Source organism: Melospiza georgiana, chromosome 4 (assembly GCF_028018845.1).
Source record: "Melospiza georgiana isolate bMelGeo1 chromosome 4, bMelGeo1.pri, whole genome shotgun sequence".
Taxonomy (NCBI): domain Eukaryota; kingdom Metazoa; phylum Chordata; class Aves; order Passeriformes; family Passerellidae; genus Melospiza; species Melospiza georgiana.
In genome coordinates, this window is record NC_080433.1 from 28,604,217 (window position 1) to 28,627,476 (window position 23,260).

Here is a 23,260-nt window from a genome sequence, read left to right on the forward strand (position 1 = left end):
TCTTTTGATTTGCTGGCGGTTTTTAACATATGAAATAGAAAAACAAATATTTGATGTATGCTTGACTTTTTCACTTTTGATCTCTATTTTGTTTTTCCTTCAATAGTAGCCCGTCATTTTCTGACCTAGCATTTTTGCAGATTTAAAGTGGTGTTTTTCCAAAGAGTCCTTTATCCAAGTTCACACCAAAAGCGCTGTGGATTTGGACTCCACCCTCTGCCCCAGACTCCTCAGCATGAAAGAAAAGCAAATATGTCTTTTAGCAAGATGAAACCAACTTGGATAAACATTAGATTTGAATTGCCTGGCTCTCTCTGGAGCTGTAGATTCACATCTTGGCTAAATAACTCCTAGCCTTTCTTTCATTTGAAATTAATATCAGTTCACAGTTTGAAGACCTTTGGAATAAGACCTTAAAAGAATGACATATCGTCTGTTAGACACAGCCAGAAAGGATTTGTGTTTTGCCATGACTGCCTGGCAAGTCCATGGGGGACTTATGCATATGTGGCCCTGCTTGCATCACATGGACCAGAGGTTCTGCTCAACCTCAGCCAGCCTGTGATTCTGTGACTTGCACTTTGTGCTCCAGAAAAGCTTCCCATTTACTGGGACTATGCTGATAAGATCCTTGAAGGTGTTTGGAGTGACATTATTTTCTCTTTGGTCTATTGTCAACGATTATACATCCATTTGATGTAAGTTCAAAGCTTACTGAAGTCATTGGAAGTTTTCAGGGATCAGGGGAATTGGATAACCTTGCCATGCAGAGACAAAACTTGTGGTGAGAATGTACTGTACATTGCCTAAACAGGGAAACAAAATCAAGTGAAAGCTGCGCTTTTTCCCGCCAGTTTTTATTGAAATTTATAACTTGTCCCATGAAAGATAGACCAAGGGCAGTCTCCCATTAGCTTGCATTGTCATTTCCCATTCAGCAATTTCCTTGCACATGCAGGTCAAAGGAGAATGGATGCGCGCGTGACCTAAATCCTTCAAAACCAGGGCACAGTATTATTTTCCTCGGGAGGTCTGTCCTCTGCCTGTCCTCTGAGGGAGTTGGTTTCTCCCCCTGCAGGATCGACGACTGTTTCTGTGCCTCTCGGAAGCTGGATGCAGTTGCCACCGAGGCCAAGTTCAAGCAAGACCTGGGTTTCCGGATGCTCAACTGCGGCCGGACGGATCTGGTTAAGCAGGCCATATCCCTGCTGGGGCCGGATGGGATCAACAGCATGAGCGAGCAGGTAACGGCATGGACATTCATGGAAGCAGCTGTGCAATGGGAGAGTTTTGTCTGCTTGTCACAGGAAATGAGCCCCAGCTTTCAGCTCTACATAGACAGGACCCTAATGCTTCCCCTTCGTTGAGTTAAAGCACTGCCAGGTGAACATCCACATTAAGTGAGGTCGTTTTGAGTTGTATCAATTTGCCTGTACTGAGGTAACTCAGCATGAGGGTGACTGCATCCCCTGAAATATTCCTAACAGTGAACTGAGTCGAGTGAAGGCAGAGGAAGATCCCAAGGGAGCTTAGTGTTGAGCTGAATACTTGAAACTGCTTCAGAGCCGTGCACAGTGCTGTGAGACAGGGCTTTGTGAGGTGAGCAGCCTTGCACTGCACACAGCTCTGGGATCTGTCACCACTTCATGTGCACCACCCACCTTGTCAGTGAATGGTAAATTGCTGATGCTGTTTAATGGATTTCAGTCCAGTTTGAACCTCACAGATGTGAAAGTATCTCTGCAGTTACCCCTCCACTGGTTATCATGGCCAACATCCACCAGTTGAAGAGCCTGAATTTCCTTGGAGTTACCCCTCCGTGAGGCTGGTGGTTGTGCCTGGGGTTAAAGCTGCCCTCTGCAGCTGCCTACTGGCAGCTGTCTGCAGGACCATAGTGCTCACCAAGGTGGTTCCCCCTTCCCAGAGGGAGATGATGGCTATGAATACTAACCTTTCCTTTTGAAATAGAGTCCCCTGACCTTTCTGGTGCCCCTGATGAAAGTTTATTGCTGAGTGTTCCCAGAGCTGTGTCATAATTTTTGACAGGAGCCAGGTGGCTGCCACCTCTCAGGTGGTCGCGAGGGACAAGAGCTGAAGTGTTCATGGGTTTAGGTCTTCTGAGATGAAAGCTGTTCCAGGAATGTGAATTACATTGTTGTTCAGTGGCTTCAGTCTGAGTTAGTATTGTGGATTCATCTGAGAAAAGCTTTAGAAGAGGGCAATACTTCCTGAAAAAAAATACAGTATTGAACTGCTCATTCCAAGGTTCATACTTTTTAAAATTATTGTTATTTTAAGTTAGTCTGAACCTGGAAACTTTTCACAGCATATTTCCTCTGTCCTCCAGGCTGAAAACTGGGAACACTCTGGCTTGATTCATCAAAGTACCTAATCATATGCTTAACTCTGAACACATGCTTTTACATCCTATTTGAGTGAAAGTTAAGCCTGTGCTTAAATGTTTCGCTGGATCAAATGTCCCACATCTTGCAGGATCCCACATCTTGCAGGACAGAGCCCTAGGTCATACAAAGCTGAAAGAAAGACAGTAATTTCACATTTTGCCAAAAGCCAAATGCCCCTTATGTTGATTGTACACATTGTTACTGTGTTCCTGTGTGTGCTTCGAACACTAATGATGGGCTCATTAAAAATCCATTCCTCCCACGTGCAGAGAGGGGTGAGTGGTGCTGCAGCACAAGGCTGAGCTGCAGGGCAAGCCTGGGGGGACTGGCAGAGGCAAAAGCAACTGGGACAGGAGTGCAAGTGAAAGGGAGGTTAAAATCCTCATTAACTGTTTAAAACCCTGACACTGCAGCATCACATTCTGGGCCCCTTTTAGTCAGTGTCAAGTCCTTGTTCAGCTGCAGCAGGGTCAGGACCTCTTGCATGGTTCCCAGGCTGAGCTTTTGCTCCGGATGTTGCTGCAGGACTCCTCACTGTGGCTGCCCATGTGCTGTGTCTTGCAGGGGGAGCCCCAGCACTGGGGCTCAGATTGGTTTTCAGATTCTTTTCTACAGATCTGATTAGACCCCTTGTGTTCAATGAACATTTGATTTAATTATCCAGTGATGCCACTTACAGAAACTGAAAAACCAGTTGAAGGAACATGTATTTAATTTTAAGCTGCTACCCCATCCTCATATTCCAAGGCCCAACCACATTTTTTTTTGTAATTTGCGTGGTCCTGTTTGTTCCTGTAGTGTTTACTGACTGCCAAAGGAAATCTTTTGCCACTGGCTGTGGCTGAAGTCCTTTCAAATTCTCTTTGCAAATACCTTCAAGTCGCCCAAGAACTCTCCTTGCCTAGGGTGAACTTATTTTTTCTCAATAATGGCATGAGGACCCAAGTGCTTATTCCATGAGTACACTGCAGATGGGATCCTGTGAAATGCTCCATGACTTTCAGGGAGGACCTAAGGACCTTGCAGGCATAAACATTATTTTATATTGTCTCTACAGGAGCAGCCTTCCCTTCATACAAACAAGAATACTGGGGTAGTTCAGCAAAAACAGTGTGCTGGGCTCTTGCTAGGAAGAGCAGTGTCACAGCTCAGTGTCTGGCCAGGACAGGTACCTCCAGTTTCCCTGGAAATAACTTCCCTTCATAGCAGCACTTGGGTTAAAGAGCAAATGGACTGTGGTCTGACAGCAGATTTACTGGGGGACCTCGAGGCAGGCTGTAAACATGCATCAGAGGTAGCTGCATGCTTCAGGAGATTTACTGCAAAGCAACTGGTGGCTGTTGGTCAACCCCCCCTAGTGTATTTAATAAGCAGCTTTTGCTGTTATAATTTGCAGTAGGTTTAATAATTTTGTTCATGGTTTCATCTGGACTCATTACCACAGCCACAGCAGTACTTCCCTAAAGGGAAATGGTGATCAGGCATAGCAGGTATTTCAGATTAATACAAATTGCATTGTGGTGATTCTGTAGTGAAGGGTTACTTAATCCACTTTTTCTCCAAGCAGGGCCGTGTTTTCCTAGAGCCAATAATGTGCAACAAAGCTGTCTGGCATTTCATTTGAAATTAAGTCCATGTTTGCTAGGGAGTGCTATACAAAGCCTTGACATTTCCAGCCCCTTACAGTATCCATGTTGAAAAAGCTATGCTCAAATCTGACTGATCTTAAAAGGAGCTTGAGATGTTTTAAAGGCTCTTTTAGTAATTGAAAAGTTAGGTTTTAAGACACTCTGATCATAGAAAACCGAATAGAATTCTTGTCTTTCCAAAATACCAGTGGAAATAATGGTTGCTTTGGTGAAAACACGTCTCTTTTGGGGCTCCAAAGACAAAAGTGCTCAGTTTAGTATACAATGGAGGTGAGGCTGGTGAGCCTAGTTTCACTCACCATGCTGAAGATAACATGAAAAATACAAGCAGTAAGCACAAGTGACAACAAAAATGGAGATTTTTACCAAAATGTTTGACTTTTGCTAGTCTGAGGGGCGTGTTTGTAGCAGAGGTAATGGCTTTCATTAAATACATGCTGTTAGTCTTGATGATATATACTTAAATAATTGTTTTTAAAAATCAAAGAGAGTTCTGTGTTAAATTTGTCAATTCCTTTGTTTTTTAACTCCAAAAAATGACTAGGGCATGACTCCACTGATGTATGCTTGTGTCAGGGGTGATGAGGCTATGGTGCAGATGCTGCTAGATGCTGGAGCAGATCTGAATGCTGAGGTGAGGACTTTTTGTTGGTTGTATCTTTTTTCTGTTGTTTGTTTACATCTTAAATTACTCCCTGGAAATACCTCCCTGTAGCGGAGCGAAAATCTCAAGCGTGAAAAAGAAAACAAATCTGTTTTATCTGGGATTGGGACCACTTGAAATGATCAGTGAAATCAAATGGCATTAGGTTAACACTGGGATTCACTGCACAGAAGGGGTCCAGTCACCGGAGTTAACCCACAGGTAACAGTGATTTAGTTGTGTTTGCACACTGCAAATGAATACAGGCGTTAATTGGCACTAGCCCTAGGCCCAGCTCTAATGCTATTACAAGGACTCACTGAATCTCAGCTGACTTTAAATGAAGAAGGTGAAAGAAACACCCATCTGGTAACTTGCCAAAACTCAGCATTTCTATGCATATGGATGTTCCAAGTAAGCATCCCCAGCACACAAGAGCCATATAGGTTCCATTGTTTTATTTTACAAAGTGCCTTGGGCTAAAAACTGTTGGATGAGGAGCTTGAAGCTTCCAGAATATAAATGTCTCATTGATGAATGCATATCACAAACTCAGACAATCTGTCCACCAAACAGATTGTTGTCCAACCCAGTGCAATGCAGGTATGTACATTTTTTAAGAGTCATTTGAAAATCCGTGAAGAGTTATTTGTTAATGATTCCAGTTTCAATTTGTTGAGGTCATGAGTAAATTAAGCTGTCTGCTTCACTTATCTGTGTTCCATCTGTTCTGTTTGGACTTGAGCGAGCTGATAAATTGGAGTCACTGCTTCAGACAGATGTTTTGCACTTTTAAAAGTCCAATTTAAAAAATGGAAACTGATGTCCGCCATAGGAGACTGATAGTGTTACTACCATGTTGTGAAATCAGCTGGTGATTTCAGTTCCCCACAGCCAAGCACACGACTCTCAGAGCTGGCAGTAACTGCATGATTGAACCCCTAGTTAGACCAAAGACTGGATGGGCAGGGAGGTTGATCTCTTCCTTAAACCTGCCTCGTGGCTCAGATGTGAAGTGTCATTATTTGGTTCCTAGGATGAATTTTCATTAGGAGCAGTCCTCCCAATTGCTCCAGTAATCTTCCAGGCTTGAATCAAATGCAAATTTAAACAGTTTTGTCTTCCTGAAACTGCTGACATATGAGAGAATAACTCCAGTGAGGAATGTGAACCTCCCCAGTTCACTGCTGTAGAGTGTTTGCTCTAAAATCAAATGAAAACACTTTTGGACAAGAACTGTGAATAATTATGGTGTGCAATTATACGATGATTTGTGCACACCACAACCAACTGTGCAAATTGGGCAATTACGGCAAAAAAAAAGGCAAATCAACCATGAACAAAAATAAATACTCTGTCAGGTGCTGCATAATTTTCTCCCTTTCACTTTGCAAATATGTTTCCAAAAGTAGCCTCAAATGCTGGGCACCTCCCTTTTTGATTGCCCACCCTTAGTGAAAATGGACTCATTTCCAGATGTGCTGAGAAGCTGCAGTTTGCTCTGTACTCAGTGGGACCTGTAGCTGCTCAGCCAGTCTCATCCTTAAAAGCTTGTCCAGGCACAGGTCTTTTGCAAACACTGTGTTGGAGAGAACTCTGACTTGGGAAAAAAAAAAATAACCAAAAAAACACCCAAGAAAAACCAACAAAACAAAAAGGAGCAAAGGAGTTTAAATGACTTCATTTTCTTTGCTGCTTTCCATGGACTGCCCCAAACAGTGGTGGGAACCATGCTTGAGGAGGAGCTGGGTGCATTCACTGAGCCATGGTCCTGCCCATCCTTCCCCTCTGCTGCTCTTGCTCCACATCCCAAACCCCAAGGCTTGAGCTGCTCAATCCTATTCCTTGTGACCCAGCCCAGCCCCTAAGGAGCCCTGTGTCCTTGTTCAGAGTCCAGCACACTCCTTGTGGTGCCCTTTGAGCTCTCTCTTGGGCAAATCTGGGTGGTAACAGCCAGGTGCTGGTGCAGATCTGGCAAACTGTGGGATCTGCATGCACGGGTCTTCAGCTTTTGCCTTCATCCCTGTCCTTGGGACTGAGGGCCTGCATCTAGCAAAACCCTGCATGTGGCACTTGGAAATGTGAGCTGCTGCTGGAACTGGATATTTAATGACTGGCCCTGCTCCCCTGTATGGATTAAAGTGCTTCAGACAAGGTAGTGAAAGCAGAGCTGGCTGGTGAGACAGAGAGATGGTGCATCTTTTACTCTGATTTTAGTCCTCCTCTGAAGATCAATAACAAGATTTTGAATTTTAGTGTCACACTCCATCTGAGTGCACAGCCTTGGATTGCAAATGTTCATTAGATTCTACCAGCTCTGTGAACCTCATCAATATTAATACCCCCATCTTTAAGACAGGGAAACTGAAGCAAAGAATGGTTATTCATCTTCCCCAATGTCTACATTAGAGGCACCAGGCACTGAGGCATAGAAAATAGAAGGAGCAACCTGAAGAATAGCATTTTGTTTTCTAAGGATATAGTTTGCATCTCTTTAACTGTCACCACCCAGCACTTTTAGCTCAACTCAGACAGGAAAAGGCAGTAAAAGGAGATTTTCTTAAACATTTCTGAAGTGACACTCTGCCCCATCACTTTTCAGACTTTTTTTTTCCCTCTGGTGAGAGAGGAAGAGCCTGGAAGAATGCCTGCAAACTCCAGGGTAGGGCTTGTGATGTGTCTTTCATGACAGCAGTGACAAAAGTACTGATTTAAGTGCAAAGAAATTTGGCTGGGCCTGGAGCAATCCCAAGACCCAGGGCTGTTGGTACATGGCCTGGTGAAGTCAGTGGGAGTGGTCTTTAGCTGTAAATGTTCTGATCCATCCTTACTTCCCCAGTGTGTGCTGTTATAACCAGCTGTGGATGTTTTGCCCTTGTGCAAAAGAATCTGGTGGCCAGTGGTTTAGATGGAGCTACAGTAGTTGGTAAAAGACTTCATTTGGTAAGAACTCAAATCAAGCTGTCAAATCAGCACAAACAGTTTTAATATTGAGAAAAATTTTGCAGTAAAAAAAATGAAGCCAATAATTTTTTAAAGCACCTTTCCCAGGTTTTCTATTTCACTTACTCCCTCACATGCCTGGCTTTCAGGCAAGTTGAATTTTGTTACATATAGCTCTTTAAAAAAATAACTTTAATTTGTTTATAGGTTGTCAGTACTGCTCATAAATACCCATCCGTCCACCCTGAGACCCGCCATTGGACAGCTCTGACATTTGCTGTGTTGCATGGACATATTCCTGTAGTTCAGGTATTATTGTATTTCCCTACCTGCATCTCATTCTTTCTTTTTTCTCCTCTTCAGTTCTAATTACATCCATCTCAAACCAGCATCCTCTTGTCATACTCATATTGGTTACTTCTGCTTCAAGAGTGTACTGATACATGATAGACTTACAAAGTGAATATGGTGTCAAAACTTAACCAATATGAGGCTTAAACAGGACAATTTTAAAGCAGAGTTGCACCAAAGAAAGTCTGACAACTCCTTGTGCTCCTTCCTGACCACTTGTTTTATGTGTTTGTTTATTCATTCATTGCACTTTCTTACACTGTAATATTCTAGCAAACACAAAACTGCTGCCTTGGTGGGAGAGAGGTGGACAACAGCCCTCGTGCTGCTCCAGAGGGAGAGAATCCCTGACTCTCCTTAGCCCATCCAGGTGTCATGTGGGATGTGCTGGTTCTGTGCTTTGGCATCTCAAAAGTTGGGAAGGTTCATTCTTCAAAACAGCTGTGTCTGTGACACACTCAAGCACCAAAACTTTGAAGGCCTTAAGACAGAAATGGCCAAGAGGGGGCTGGAGCACAGGCTCCATCCTGCTCTCTTTGGCCACTTTTGTTTTCAGCACTGCTGCTGCTTACGTGGAAGTGTCCCCGATGGAGACCACAGCTTTTGGACTCATTGCTGTAATTGGTTCTTAAGAGTTGCCTTTCTTTTGGTCTTCATGTAAAAGATGGAGACAATTGAAATCTGATCCATTTTTGGATGGTGCTGGGCTTCTAGAAGACCACGAAGGAAGGATGCTTGTCGGGCTAACTTTCTTCCATCTCCAGCGCATTACTTCCTAACACTGACCTTATCCCATTTCCCATCAAAAACGCTGGGTTACACTTTTTTGGCTCTGAAGTTGGACGCTGGAGCTTCTGATGTTTGGCAGCGTAAAATGAGCGAAAAAAGGAATGAATTTGCCTCTGTGAAACAATGGGCAGAATTTGCATGTCACGTGTCTCCATTGTATTGGGTTTGCAGATAACAAGAAGCATTAGATTCTCATTTGTCACTGTTCATGAACTCTTCAGAGTGTGATACCCCCAAATGCTCTAAATGGTGAATTTTCTTTCTAGCTATTGCTGGATGCTGGAGCAAAGGTAGAAGGTTCCTTAGAACATGGAGAGGAAAATTACTCTGAAACTCCTTTACAGCTGGCAGCAGCGGCTGGTAAGGACTTTCTTCCTCCTCCCATTGTAACAATTCCTCAGCTGGGATCTGCGGTTTAGGTGAGCAACTACTGGATTTCGAAAGGAGTAAAATTGCATCTCTTGCCTTGCAGGAAATTTTGAACTGGTCAGTTTGCTGTTGGAGCGAGGAGCTGACCCCATGATAGGAACAATGTACAGGAATGGCATTTCCATGACTCCACAAGGTGACATGAACTCTTTCAGTCAGGCTGCTGCACATGGACACAGGTAGAGTGGGAACAAGTCTAGTGGCATCCTTCAAGTGCTGCTTTTTTGCCTGGGCATCTAATTTGAGCAGATGGGTGAAATTTCTGCATGAACAATTGAACACGCCACCAACTGAGCAGAGACTTAAGGCTTTCTGCTAGCATGTGAATTAAACCAGTTGGTGGTACAAGCTCCGTTTTGATTTCTGATGTAAAAAAAAAAAAAAAGGAAGGGGACTTCTTGTGGTATGTTCAATGCAGTGGTTGTTAAATGGCAGCTGATGTGACAGCAGAGAGGAATGTCAAAAACATTCCTTCTGAATTCCTTGATATTTTTCTCAGGTTTGAGTGAATTGTGTCTGTACTGCTGCAGCCTTAATTTTGTTGAATAGATTTTCTGCATCTATGTTTACTGTAAAGTCCTGTGTGTCTTAATGTTGTTTGTATGCTGCAAATATAAAAAAAAAGAACCACTGAGATGAGCACCTGGCATGCATGACCTTGCAACGCTCAGGAGTTGACTGCAGTGTAATGAATTAGTATCATGATCTTCACACTCCTACTTTTCTGATTGTAGCCATCCAGAGGAACATAGATACAGGTTAGAGACAGTACCTACCGTGTGTTTGCTTAGAGACGAGCTGCCAGTCTAACAACATGCTCACGGCACGTCAGGGCGGGTTCAACAGCTCTGTCCATCTGGAGCCTGCAGGGATCCCTGGCACAGACGGGACACTTTGGGTGTTGAAGTCTCACATTCACTCAGTGTGAATGGAAGCCACAGGCCTGAGGAGAACCTGGGGCTCTCTGTGGCTTGGCTACTGGCTGTCCCTGTCACAGACTCTTAACTCTTGTGTTCCTACCTGTATAACACTCACACACACCTCCTTCCTTCCATCTCTGCCCTAAATTAGTTTGGGACACACCATGCTGCAGTGTAAGTGGGAGCAGGGGGGACACTGGCATACAAGGAGGGTGGGCTGGGAGCCAGCCTGGTTTCTCTTCTCACAGCTGCAAAACGAAGGGAAACTACTGAGGTTGATGAGTTACTCTGGTGTGAACCTGAGGGCACAAAGTCTCTGAGTTTGGGTTTTGTTATTTGATGGCCCAGCTGGATCAGTGGCTTTGTAGAGTAGTCCCAGCTGTGCTTGAACCTGCCCTGACTGGCCTTGTTGAATGTCTAGCTGCTCTAGCTTTCCCAGACTGCTTTGAGTGTGAATCGAGTGGTGGTGCTTTCAGTAGCTCCAGGCAGCTCCCTTCTCAGGTGGCTGCCATGGTGGGAGTCCCAAGAGCTTGTCCAGAGGCACCTTGGCCTTCCCTGGTTGCTGAAGAAGTCTTGAGTCACATTTAGCTCACGAGTCTTTGCTCCCACAAGATGCTGCCCCTTGTGCGACATCTGTGCGGCTCGTGTCAAGACAGCAGTGACTTGCAGACATGTCCCAGGTAGTGCAGGTGGGCTAGCGGGAGCTGTGCTTGCCTTGGGTCTGCTCTCAGCTGGTTCTGCCATTAGCTGGAGTAATTTCTTGGGTATGTGTCCTAATTTGCCACACAGTGAGTAAAGCCCAGTGCAGTGAAAGCCTGGCCACTGACTGCTCTCCCTTTCCTCTCCTCTCCTGCCCGCTCTCTCCCTCTGTGTCGTGCTGTGATTGACAGGAATGTTTTCCGCAAGCTGCTTGCTCAGCCGGAGAAGGAGAAGAGCGATATCCTGTCCCTGGAGGAGATCCTGGCTGAGGGCACGGACTTGCCCGACTCGGCAGCAGCTCCTCTCTGCGCCAGCCGCAACAGCAAGGCCAAGCTGAAGGCCCTGAAGGAGGCCATGTACCACAGCGCCGAGCACGGCTACGTGGACGTCACCATCGACATCCGGAGCATAGGTCAGTGCTGGCCTCCTTCCTCTGCTTCCGCCAGGGAAGGACCACTCTCAGAAACATGTCCCTCTTGTCAGGCTGTTGCTTAAATCAGCCACGGTCACATCTTCCTCAACTCTTTCGGAATGGAAGGTGGTGGGAGATCTGACAGGTTCCTGGCCCATTCCAGCTCCACAGCACATTCTGTTCAGGGGCCAGTGGCTTTTTTCTGCAGGACACAGTGGTTTCCACCACTGCAGGAGCCATCTGCACTGCTGCATGGCAGAGTGTAGGTAAGGCTCTGGGACAGTGTTCAGCTGTAATGGGCCACTTCCAGCTGCCTCTCTTTTGCACTCTGCTTCAAAGCAGTCCACCATTAAAATGACTTTATTTTCTGAGACTCTGAAGGCAGGAGCAGGGAGCTGACTCCTTGGTATGCCAGCTCTGCCAGTGACGGACTTGAACATAATACCAGCCCCCGGTGAAGCTGCTTCTGCCTGTGGGCAGGGTGGTTGTGTGACGCAGATGGAAATCGATCTGGACTGTGTGTTTACCATCCCCATTCATCTGTTCACAGAGAAATAGAGACCCAAGTGCCTGGTGTGCCTCTGCCTGGGGCGGTGCTCCAGTCCTGAGGCCATGGGATATGGGTCAGAGCGTGCAGTGGACTGTGCAGGCAAAGATCTGGAAATGAATGAGAGGAGAGTGGCAGGGGTGCTCTACAGGCATTGAACATTTTCTGACATAGAAGGAAAAACCTTCACTTGCCAAACACCAGGCTTATATTTCCTTCCACTCCATTCTATAAGAGCAGAAAGTAGGTCACATCCAGCCTCATGCCTGCAGAGGTACATCAGCTCCATGTGCTTTCTCGCTCAGTGCATGGGAGCAGTTCCCTTTAACTTCCTGGAGAGTGGCTCTGCCATGACAAGCTGCTTGAAAGGGCTGATCTGCTTAACTCGCTCAGTGCTCTTTAGGGAAAATGCTAATGATCAGGAGAGGACATGGGGTATCACTTAAAGCAAGTTTTTATCTGAAGACCACAAATTTGAATCCAGGTAGGTAGGGATCAAAATCAGGTTTTTTCACCTTTTAATGGCTCTCCAGGGCCACATTCAAACAAATGAGCTAGTGTAAATCTAGTTTCCAAAAGGCTTTTGCAATGCAGAGCACCACAGCAATTACCACAAATTGGTAGTCTCAGCAGAGAAGCTGAAGGCTGGATGAGCAGAGAGACCACAGTCTTCGCTCTTAGCATTTGGAGGAAAGCCTCTGTGCATTAGCTCTGGGATGTACTGATAACCATCAGCCTTCTCAAGTAGGGATAAATAGAAATTTGATTTCTTGAATGATTTGGCAGCTTTCGCTTGAAATCTTAATATCAGCAAAGGTAAAAAAGCAGAAGGGCACGTTGTTGCCTGGAGCTGGGATGAGCTGTGTTCTCTGTGTGCAGGTGTTCCCTGGACACTGCACACGTGGCTGGAGTCTCTACGCACGTCCTTCCAGCAGCACCGACGGCCCCTCATCCAGTGCTTGCTCAAGGAGTTCAAGTCCATTCAGGAAGAGGAGTACACTGAGGAGCTCATCACACAAGGGCTGCCTCTGATGTTTGAGATACTGAAGGCCAGCAAGGTAGGATGAAATTGTGTGTTTTAAAGCAAATCAGCCTTTTTCCCATCCTATAAGACACGAAAGCTTGCAATATTATTCTTGAACAGCTCTCCCAAAGGTTGTTTAGACTATACAGGATTATTATTATCTGGATTGATATGTATCTTGGGGTTTTTTCACTGTGGAACCATGGGTTATAAACACACAGGCTAATCACTGGTCCTACTAGAACATCCTAATAACAGATGCTAACGGTAAGCTGGAGAGACAACAACAAAAGTGATACATAGTGGTGAAATTAAAGTCAAAAGGGTCATGGCAGTGTGGCAAGAGATGTTGATAACCAAACCAACCCAAAGAGTAATTTCATCCAGCTTGCTTTACAGAACTATACAACAAAGCTAATATTCATGTTTATTTTGGATTTCTTTAGCTTGTCATGATTTTATCTTCCCTTCATGTGGGATTTGGACTTCTAAACCTTGTGAGGAGACTGGTTTCTATGAGCAAAGAAAAGGATAATTTTTTCAAATTTTCTATGTGTGTGTTTGTACTTGCAGGTTCCCCAGATTTATTCTTTCAGCTGACTTTTTTTAGTCAAGCAAATCAGACTAACAAAACCTTTCCAAGGAGGTACCATTTGGTATGGAAGTATAATGGCAAAAGGGATGATCATGGAGCTGGCAAGGAGAGGGAAATGTCTTACCTAGAAGAATTTAAAACTTGTTATAACTAATAGTCTCTTCTCTGCTGGTCCCCCGAGAGTCAGTCACTCCCAAGGAATGCCCAGTCACTGTCCACTGTTACCATAATAATGCTGTAGTGATGAAAAGCATCAAAATTATTTGATTGGTGTTCTTTTTCCTCATACTCCACAATACATGTCAGTATGGCCTTCTAATTGTTAAACTGAAAGCAAGTAACTTTTATCACCCAACTCTATGTGTAACAGCAAGGAGCAAATAATTTTTAGCAATAGCCTAAATAATGTGAAAAGGGGACAGGTTCTGGCATAGGTACTCAATACTAGATATTCCAGACTTGGTATAGCTAATGATGACCTACATGGATTTATTTCTTGTATCTTGCTGCAAAAGCAGGCTTGGACTAGAGTCTAAGCAAATCCTGCGTATTTGTTCCAGTATTGTTCTGATTTTTGCTCCCATGAGCCTTGCCTTTGCAAGGTAATAGTTTGTATTGGATGAGTATTTATGGAGAATATTTTGAGATAGGTTTTAGGAAATTGTTCCAAATCCTAGGATTTGTAGATTCCTTGTTCTGTACTCACTTGGGTTGATGTATGTTCATCCAGAAACTACCAACAAAGTGCTGCTTGGATTGAAAGTTGATATGAAGCTAATCATATTGAAAACTTAACAGAGAATAGGCCTTGTAATTTAGGATGAGGAGTGACTTTAATTGCTTTTCTCCTGGGTGGCTGAAGCCAAGGCCAGCAATCATCATTAGAATAAATAATTTACATAGGATTATATCTTTAGTACATCTACATCTTTCACAGTCTATTGTAGGAGACCTGGATATATAAGATATATAAGATATATAAGACCTGGATAAATAAGACTGCTGCCTTCTGCTTTGGGTTCACTTAGAAACCTAAAATCTGGAGGGGCAAAACAACTGAAGTATCACAAAAACCCTACATGATGGAGAAGAAATCTGTGCTGATCTTTATGCCTGCCCGTGGGCCTGGGGGAACTGCCTGTCTTCATGCATATTCACAAACACACACTCACACAGTGTTTCATTGTCTTAGAAAAAATAATTTATCATTCTGGGACACTGTAAGGGTTTACAAATTGTCTGCAAATGTTATGAATTATTGTGGTGGTCTTGTCCAAATGGCCTCTTACAAAGCTCTCCCAGACAGAAATGAGGAAAGAGACTATGCAGCCCTTTGGAAGGAATCTACATAAATTCATTTGTAGGAGAGTGAGCCAATAAAAGTTCTCCCTGGTCACTCCACAGAAGGCAGCCGAGGAGAGCTGAGATTTAAAGGATCTTCTTTTCTCCTTCTCTGGAAGGGCTGAGAGCAGAGATTTTTGTGTATACCCACAGAAAAGAAATCTCCTTTAAGAGGTGCAGAAGGGCCATAACTGTGGTTCACATCCCTCTCTCTTGACAGAAAACTGTAAAGCTCTGCATTTTGTAGAGCTGTGGAGAGAGGAGCTTGATTTTCCCACATGGACGTGCTTTTCCCTGTGGGCTGGAAACTCTGAGAGAGATTATGACTCTTGCTAAACATCACAGTCTGGCCCAGTACATTTCCTTAATGAATTTTTCAGGGCAAAAAGTATAAAATAAGCAACTAGGAAGCAGAGAGCCACTTAGCAGTTCTTTGCTGATGTAAAACAAGATGTCCCATTTGCTACATATTGTTATGCTCAGTATATTTTAATTGCATGGCAACTTGCACCTAGTAGAAATGGCATTTCGTGTTCCTATAAATAGTTCCAGCTATCCCATAATCTCAGAACAATTTACTAATATTAATGAGTTGAGACATGAAAGAAGATCTTATCCTCCCTTCACCAACAGGGAAACTGAGGTAATTAAACAGGCAGATTTTCAGTGTCTCATGGAGTGACAGTCCCAGTCTCAGAGGCTGTGATAACCTGGATAAGCCAGACAGCAATTCATAGTGTTGAGTAATTTGGCCAGAGAAGCTCCCCAAAAATCACATGGAGACATAAGGGCAGGTCTCAGAGTAGGAAGCAAACTTTCTGTCCCCACCTTCTGCTTTGCACCATTGTACGAAATGTTCTTGCAGGTTCCCAGGGCAAAAAAAAGGCCAAATGCAATAGATATGAAAATACTAAAGAAAATGTAACCAAAACCTACAAGAACAGTGTCAAATATGAGGAATCCCTTTTTCCTTACAGATGGTTTATAAAATGCCTGTTTCTAGAGGATACAGATGTGAGGGTTTATGTGGGAGCTCTGCTAGCACTGGTGTTGGTGACCTGTAGGGTGGCAGGGTGGAACTCCATTCCCATCTATGTGCTGGGATGCTGACAGTAGAAACAAATTTAAAAAATTGCAGAAGTCCTGATGCAGTAACACAGAACAGCAACAAAACTCGGTGAGTCAGGCAAAACTGGCTGAGCTCAAGTTCCTGGGTTTATTGCCTTTCTTCAAGCTGTGAAGTCAGTGGGGGAGAACAGTGCATAGGTTGCACATGGGTTGTTCACTGCTGCACTGAAGCCCTGGAGGAAGTCTTCCAAAAGCACAGCTGAAGGTTTGATACCCAGCTCCTGGTGGCTTCCAGTGAGATGGAGCTCTTTCATTTCCTTTCATCCCTTTAAATGTCTTCTATCAGCTGCACCATTGAGAATTGCATGGGGAGTGGGGAAGTAGCAGTGTTTCCCTGCTGCTGAGGCAGAGCTGTGAGGACAGACAGAGAATCCATCTGCAGTTGCTCCCTCTGCAGCTCCTGCTGTCCTGCAGTGAGCTTGGGTCATTACCAAATTAAAGATCAGGGTCAAGGCACTCTGGAAAAAGCAACATCTGTGGTAAAGACATTGAGAGCTCAGTTTAAGGCACCTCTCTTAAAAACTAGCAAAACCCAAACTGGAAAACTCCAACAACCTGAAAAATGTTGATGACACATGATGGTTTTGGGACGCTGCATGGGTAGGAAAGGCACTGCCATTTGGGGATGGATTCAGTCTCTTTGGAAGACAAGCACACAAACTAGAAGTGGTTTTGACAGGGCTTTGTGAGGCAGAAGCCAGAGAGTCCCTTCTGGGAGTGAGTTTAGCCGTGAGCTAAACTTTAGCTGCTATGTAGAGCAGAGTTGAGTCCCTCAAAATTAAAATTATGCTGGAGATCTTGTTATGGAAGAATGATAGGAAGATACAACTGAATTCCTGCCTGATGGTATGTGTGTTGTGCTCTTCATGGCCTGGGAAAACTCCCCCAAACTCCCTACTGGAAGCTTTCCCTTCCCTCCAGCTGAGGTTGATGTTTGCATTGCCTGAGCTTGACTCTGAGCTGGATTGCCCACCTGCCCCATGTCAGAGGACCATATTTACCTGAGGAGTGCCTCCCACCAAATAGAAGCTTTTAAAAGAGCTATGTGGGGGCTGCATCCAGGTCCATGGGCTTGTAGTACCTGAGGTGAGGCTCGCAGGTCAGCTCTTCTGTTTTTGCAGAGATTCTCCTAAGGATAATACACTCAATGTGCAGAGATGCTTCTGTGTCCTCTGTCTATGAAAATCCAGGAGTTGTTCAGTTTGATCTTGACATTTCCACAACCTGAAAAAACAGACTCAAGCCCACAACCTCGGAAGTTAAACACATCTGGCCTTTGGAGGAAGTTGAGTTTAGGTTTGCACTCCAGGGCTCTGCATAAGACTGAATTGTCATTAAATAACCCAGCTCCCTCTATGTAGGTTAGCCAGCACCTTTGCCAGTTGGATGAGGTCACAAGCCAGTTTCATCCACTGCTTTTTCTGCCCACAGCAATTTATATCAGCTTGTCTTTGGCCTATTTTTTTTGAGAAAATACACAATCTTTTAATTCCAAATAATCTCTCTTACAGCTTTCTCCCTTTCCCTCATAGGACCAGTAAGGAAAGGAGCTCTTTGCCATTTCTTTAGATGCTGTGTGGCCATGCATTGCTGAAGGGCATGTGTGAGTCTACATGTGCATTGAGCACATGTGCTGAAGCATTGTCTGAAGCTCCTAGAGGTGCTTCACACCAGGAAAACTTGGCTTAGAAGTGTTCCTTCACACAAGGAACACTTGGATTATAAGTGTTCCTGCTAGTGTATTGTCTAAGACTAAATCAGCTTGAGAAAGTCATAGGAGCAATCCTTCACCGCCACACCTTCATTGCATTCTGAAGATCTCATTCCATCCTTCCCATCCATTTCTGTCCATGACAACATGTTTATTTTATTTATTTTATTTTAATATTTAGCCCATTAGTGAGGTGTTGGGCAGCCCAGGCTTGTTGAAAGATGCAGGAAACTACTTTATAAAGATGTTTTCTCAGGATTTAAAATTCCTGGAGTTTTCGAACCTTTAAAAATGCACCTACAGGCAGCTGAAGAAATATGCAGGAGTGCACAGACTCTTTTGGAAGGCTGAGCTGCTTGAATAACAGCCATCAGTCTGGTGTTGACAGTTATTGAGAACAAATAGTAATTCAGAACAATAACCAGTTTTAAAATTCCAAAAGGATTCAGGCATGTGGGTATCTTGAGAAATCTAGCCTATATGGTTTAAAGCTAAGGTGCTCTTTCAGCAGTAGCTTCTCCATTTGGAAACTGAAATCTGTTAAAAGGAAAGTTTTGGGATATTTTTAAAATACGTCTTTTCAGAGACAGCCTCTGTCAGAGATGCAGTAACAACTGAAAAAGTATTTTAATGTCTCCATCAAACAGAACGCAGCAGGAAAGAATGAAGCATCTGGCTGTTGTGTTCCAAGAAAGCTTTCAGATGCTGAAGCTTGAGATGAGCATTCAGTTTCTCTGTTGCTGGGATTGATTTTCTTGTTTTTCTGGATTTGATTCTTATAAAATAAATGTTGGAGAATGTCAACAGGCTCAGCTCATGTGTGTGTTCTACTAAGTCCAGGCATGGTGGTCAGCAAAAATCAGTTATTTCCCCAGGGTATGCATATGACCTAGAAAGTGACACTGGAAGACAAAGAGCTAGAAAATTCAACTTTTTCCCATTGCTTCATGGTGGGCTGAAATGAATGTTTCAGATGAGTTTGAGTGAAGCTGTATTTGTTGCATGAAGCCAGAGTGCCCTGCTCTGCAAGAAGGGCTAAGGATAGACAGGAGAGGTGAACCCTGTGTAGCATTGGGACCAGCACTCTGTTATAATCGTGTCCCAAAGAAAGTCTTCCCCTGGGAGAGTGCTGTCCGTGTTTCTCTTACCTGGACACCATCAGAAAAGACTCCTGTCTGTCTTGTTGAACTGCTTTGAACAGAAAACTGAGCTTTTATTGTAATGAAAGGTTTCATTACAATAAAAGATATTTATTTCCCACAAAATATTTTACATTTCTTGAAAAAATTAACACCTGAAAATGGAGTATTTTGGCTGATGACTGAAATACTTCAGCTGAAGAAAAAACGTGGAGTTTCCACAGAGGAGACAGGCACACCAAAACCTGCACTAAAAATAACCCTGAAGACATCCCAGTATGCTAAAGTGTCTGCTTATGGATTCCATGGAGTGGCTAATACCCTTCTGTGTGTCATCCAGTGCCCAGCCAGCACACAGTGATCCATCTTTTGGCTGGGACTTGCTGTGATTTGTTAGTCAGGTTTCACTGTTCTCAAGCAACTGCAGTGATGTGTAGCATTGCCCATTGTCACTTGTAGCACTTCTGTGTCTGAACAGTTCCGAGCAAGCCGGAGCCAGGTTATCCACACATGTGCGTCCTGCATTCTGCGTGTGAGATGCGAGCGCCAGGTACTGAGTGGCATGTTAATAACACACTGTTAACCCCATCCTGGGGTTTCATAACACACATTCAGCTTGGTACTTACTAACACAGGTTTGATTTTGTTCCTACCCTCTGCTACCTTCTAAAATGTTCCCCTGCCAGAGGCAGGAGCATTCTTCATTTACAATAAATAAATGCCGTGGATGTGACACCTGCCCTTTCCTGGGCACTCACCCAGGGATTAGACTGTGCCCGTGGATCTGAGCTTTTTACATACAATGCACAGCTGGGATATAAAGAGCCTTTTGAAAAGGAGGCTTGGCAGCTTTCCCAGAAGCAACGGAAGAGTCCATTTCTGCCTTACCTGTGATTAGTTCTTTTCCGTTTGTGCTTGCAGTGGAGGGGCTTGAGCCCAGCACTAACAAAACCCATTTTGTTGTGCAGTTTACTGCTTCTAACTGTAGCTCCAGCCTCTGGGGCTTCCCTCCCTTTCCAGCTGTTTGACTAATATTAATTCTGTGTATGCTGCTTAACCATCTAGGAGTGACCATCTGAAGTGGCATTTATTTAGTTTTGAGGCATTTGCTGAGCGTGAATTATGCAAGAGGATGGTAGTGGGATCACCTGTGCAAGGGTGGAGACAGTTTTGAGATGGAAAAGGTCTCAGAGTTTGAGTGTTCAGGAATGGGGGACAGCAAAAAGTCCTCTCTGTTACTTCATTCTTTATCATCTTTTTCGGGAATGGGGAGCATGAACAGAGGACTCATTCAAGGGTATCCCAGCATGTCATGGATAAGTCATCAGTGGGCTAGGGGTATCCTGAGACTACGGCTGCTGGGAAATGCATGTGAGATGGCTGACTGGAAACAGCACTTCTGCCACTCTGCATTTAGCAGAGAAAGGGGTCCCCCAAGCATCCTCAGGACCAGAGAGAGAAGATACCTTTGCCACTGCCTCTGTTCTCTGAGCAGTGTGGTTTCTCAGCTTGCTGAGGAGTTGAGTATTAACAGGCAGACACCAAGCCCAGAAGAATGTGTTACTTTTTCTGCCTTCATGTAGTGAGCTTTTGGTTTTTGGGCTATGTGGTAGAGGAATTTGAGGGCCTGGCAGACAGGTTAAAACAGCATTAATGGAGCTGTGCTGGTGAATGTAGCATCAGGAGAAGAAAATCCCAAAACATTGCTTGGGATTTCAGAGGTAAAGGAAAGAAGTCTGACTTGTTAACAAGAAGTTACCCTTCAGGGCAGCCATGTGGAGGTGGTAGGGTGTCTGTAGGCTGGTAAGAACTAAGCAGTGGGATTTGAGCAGTCTGCAACACACATTTCACCCTACAGAATTTGGGGCATAGACACGTGTCTTGCACAGGCACTGGAGAATGTTGGCTATGTATTTCCCATTGTGTCCAGTACCTTGTAGGAACACATCTCAGAATAGCTATGCTGCATTGATCTGTGTAACCTGGAATGGAGGAAGCTCTCCCAGGTATGTGCTGAAGCCTGGAGGAGACTTCCCTGTATCCTGCCACAGACCCTTGTCAGATGGACACTGAGGAAAAAACATCCCTGCCCTTCCCACCCAGGTCTTCACCTCTTCTCAGATCAATCAACAAGGCATCTCTGGTCCAACAACTTGAAAGCCTCCAGCTTTACTTCAAAAGAATTTATAAATTCCCCTCACAGTTCAAGTGCATTCAGCAGGACTGGGGAATTCCTTTAGATCTCTGCTGAAGAATGCTTTTAAGACAGGGGACTGCTTGTATCTACAAAGCAAAGTTGCTTGCTCACCAACCAGCTCTCTGCTGGAAGCACCATCTCCCTCAGAAGACTCGCTGTTGTTGTTCCTGTTCCCTCTTCCCTATCTGTAAACTACCCCGTGGCTAGGTAAATATTTTTATTATGTCCTGTGCCAAGCATTCTTCCCCCTCCCACAGGAGAAGATGTGCGTCGGCTCCCTTGGAGCGCAAAGGAATGCCCGTGTCTGAAGGGAGGCTGGCCTCTCTCCAGGTGCCAGCCTCACACATCCTGGCACAAGGTGTTCCAACATCAAACTGTAGCAAGAAAACAAACTTTGGTTTGCTCCTCCAGTGTTAATCTTGCTGCCCACAACTGCTGCAGTGAGCTCTTACAGCCGGGCTTTCACAGTTAGGTTGATAGGATGAAAGGATAAACAGGGAAGAATTATCCATCTTGGTGCTTAAATGGGAGCTTCTGAGCATCTCAGTGCGGGTACCTGAGTGGTGGGCACTGTGTGAAGGTGAAGGTTGAATAGGCTGAACATGTCCTGTTCCAGGGGAATGCTTGTGCCCCAGGTCATGTACTTCTCAGTTGTTCCCAGACACTTCGCAGGCAGCCCAAGTCCTCCAAGAGCAGGATTTGGCTCGAAAAAGCCAATTTTTCCCCAGCCATCCAGCTACAGATGAAGTATTCCTTTTCCCTCTCCTATTTCTGCCTGGTTTATTGGTAAAAGTAAGCAGAGGCACTGTGGGGAGCAGATTCTGTGCCACAGTCCTGTGAGCTTGGTTACATGCTGGGGGTGTGGGGAGAAAACTTGGTGTGCTGTAATAATTTACCAATCCCCTCCCTTGCTGCTGTTTGTTAGCAATGACTCTAAATAAGCACATGCTTCAGCTCTTGCTGAGCTCATTTTTTGGCCTTTGGATGGTATGAGATGTAAGTATTTAATGTTACCAGTAGAAACCAAAGGTCTCCAGCCTCCTCTCTGCCAAATGAGGTCAGTGTTCTGCATGGGAAGTCTGAAGCCACTGTCTTGTCTGATGGCCCTCTTTCTTTGATGTGTCCATCCTAAGGTCTCTTTTCTCTTTGTCCCATCTCTGTTCCATGTCTTGGGGTTTTTAAGCATCTCTCATGTGGATGTATCACATTTTGAGCTAATTAGAGCTTAGTTTACACCACTTTTTTCATGGGCTTGTGGGCAAAGTGGTTTTGTAATGGGCTTGTATCTGCACACCACAGAGCTGGTGACCCAGGGAGCTGGCAGCCCCTTTCCCGTGTAGGCAGGCTCCCATGGGATTGTCTGCAGGCATGACTGGTTCTTTATGTTGGCTGGACTTACTAGCTGGACTTCCCCTTCTCCCACTTGGGTGGCTGAGTTTGGCCTGTCCTTCCCTGGTCTCAGTGCAGCTGGATGTCCTGGTCCCTGGTGCTGTGGTTTGGTCTGGTGAGTTGGGCCTCCAGCTCCTAACGAGGCACTGCAAAGCCAATACCCAGATTTTCCATCAGCACATTCCCACAGACACTCTGGAAGGAGGAGATTCATTGTCTTTATTGATGCATGTGTGTGTTTTTGAGAAGCTATTGCATGGGCACAGCTGTGGCTGGGAGTGGTGAGTTCATGGAACCCATGAAAACCTCAGTGACACAGGCAGGACCTGTGCACCCCAGCAGACTGGGGAGGGGGCTGCCAAGAGCTCTCCTTTTCAGTGCACTTTGCTTTTATTCATTGCAGGTAAAGGTGAGCATTGTTTCTCCTCTCCAGAAGCTTCCCTCCACTCTAACCATGGAATTGTCCCCATCTTCTGTTGTATTTTCTGACTTCTAGCATCTGCCAGATCCAGCTGGGAGCTGCCCTGCTGGTAATCAGCATCCCTCCAGACACACTCCTCCCTGCCTGACTCAGTTGGCCCTGGTGCTTTGGCACAGCCCTTCTGAGCAGAGAAGAAATTGCTCTTTCTGCCCTGTCTGTCTAAAGCTTCCCCTCCCAACCCTCCCAGCAGCTGAGTCACTTCCTTCTTGAAATCTGGCCTTACATCTTCCTTTTCTCTTTAGCCTGTGATCCACTCCCTTTGTGAGGCGCTTTGCAGGGCTCCGACAGGAGGATGCAGAACAGTGAGATGCTCCTGGCATGAGACGCCCTCCTTGTCTTGGAGCCACAGCAGTGAGCCCCTCTCTGAGGGCTGGGCCCTGTGCCTGCTGAATGGTGTCTCTCAGTATGAGAGTTTCTCTTACCTCAGAGTTTCTTTCAGTGCTACATCTGATGTAGTAATAGAAGCCA

General features: G+C 44.9%; 1 protein-coding gene across 2 annotated transcripts in view; it reads left to right on the forward strand.

Annotated features, from left to right (window-relative positions):
• ABTB3 (ankyrin repeat and BTB domain containing 3) overlaps positions 1-23,260 on the forward strand; it is a 162,881-nt gene that overhangs the window by 127,815 nt on the left and 11,806 nt on the right. Inside the window, exons 5-12 of one of the 2 annotated variants that reach the window (XM_058022372.1) lie at positions 1,079-1,244; positions 4,599-4,688; positions 7,848-7,949; positions 9,047-9,140; positions 9,253-9,388; positions 9,944-9,967; positions 11,020-11,240; positions 12,667-12,845. In XM_058022372.1, coding sequence (XP_057878355.1) covers positions 1,079-1,244; positions 4,599-4,688; positions 7,848-7,949; positions 9,047-9,140; positions 9,253-9,388; positions 9,944-9,967; positions 11,020-11,240; positions 12,667-12,845 — 1,012 coding nt within the window. The remainder of the gene's footprint in view (positions 1-1,078; positions 1,245-4,598; positions 4,689-7,847; positions 7,950-9,046; positions 9,141-9,252; positions 9,389-9,943; positions 9,968-11,019; positions 11,241-12,666; positions 12,846-23,260) is intronic. The other variant, XM_058022373.1, reaches the window with a different exon arrangement.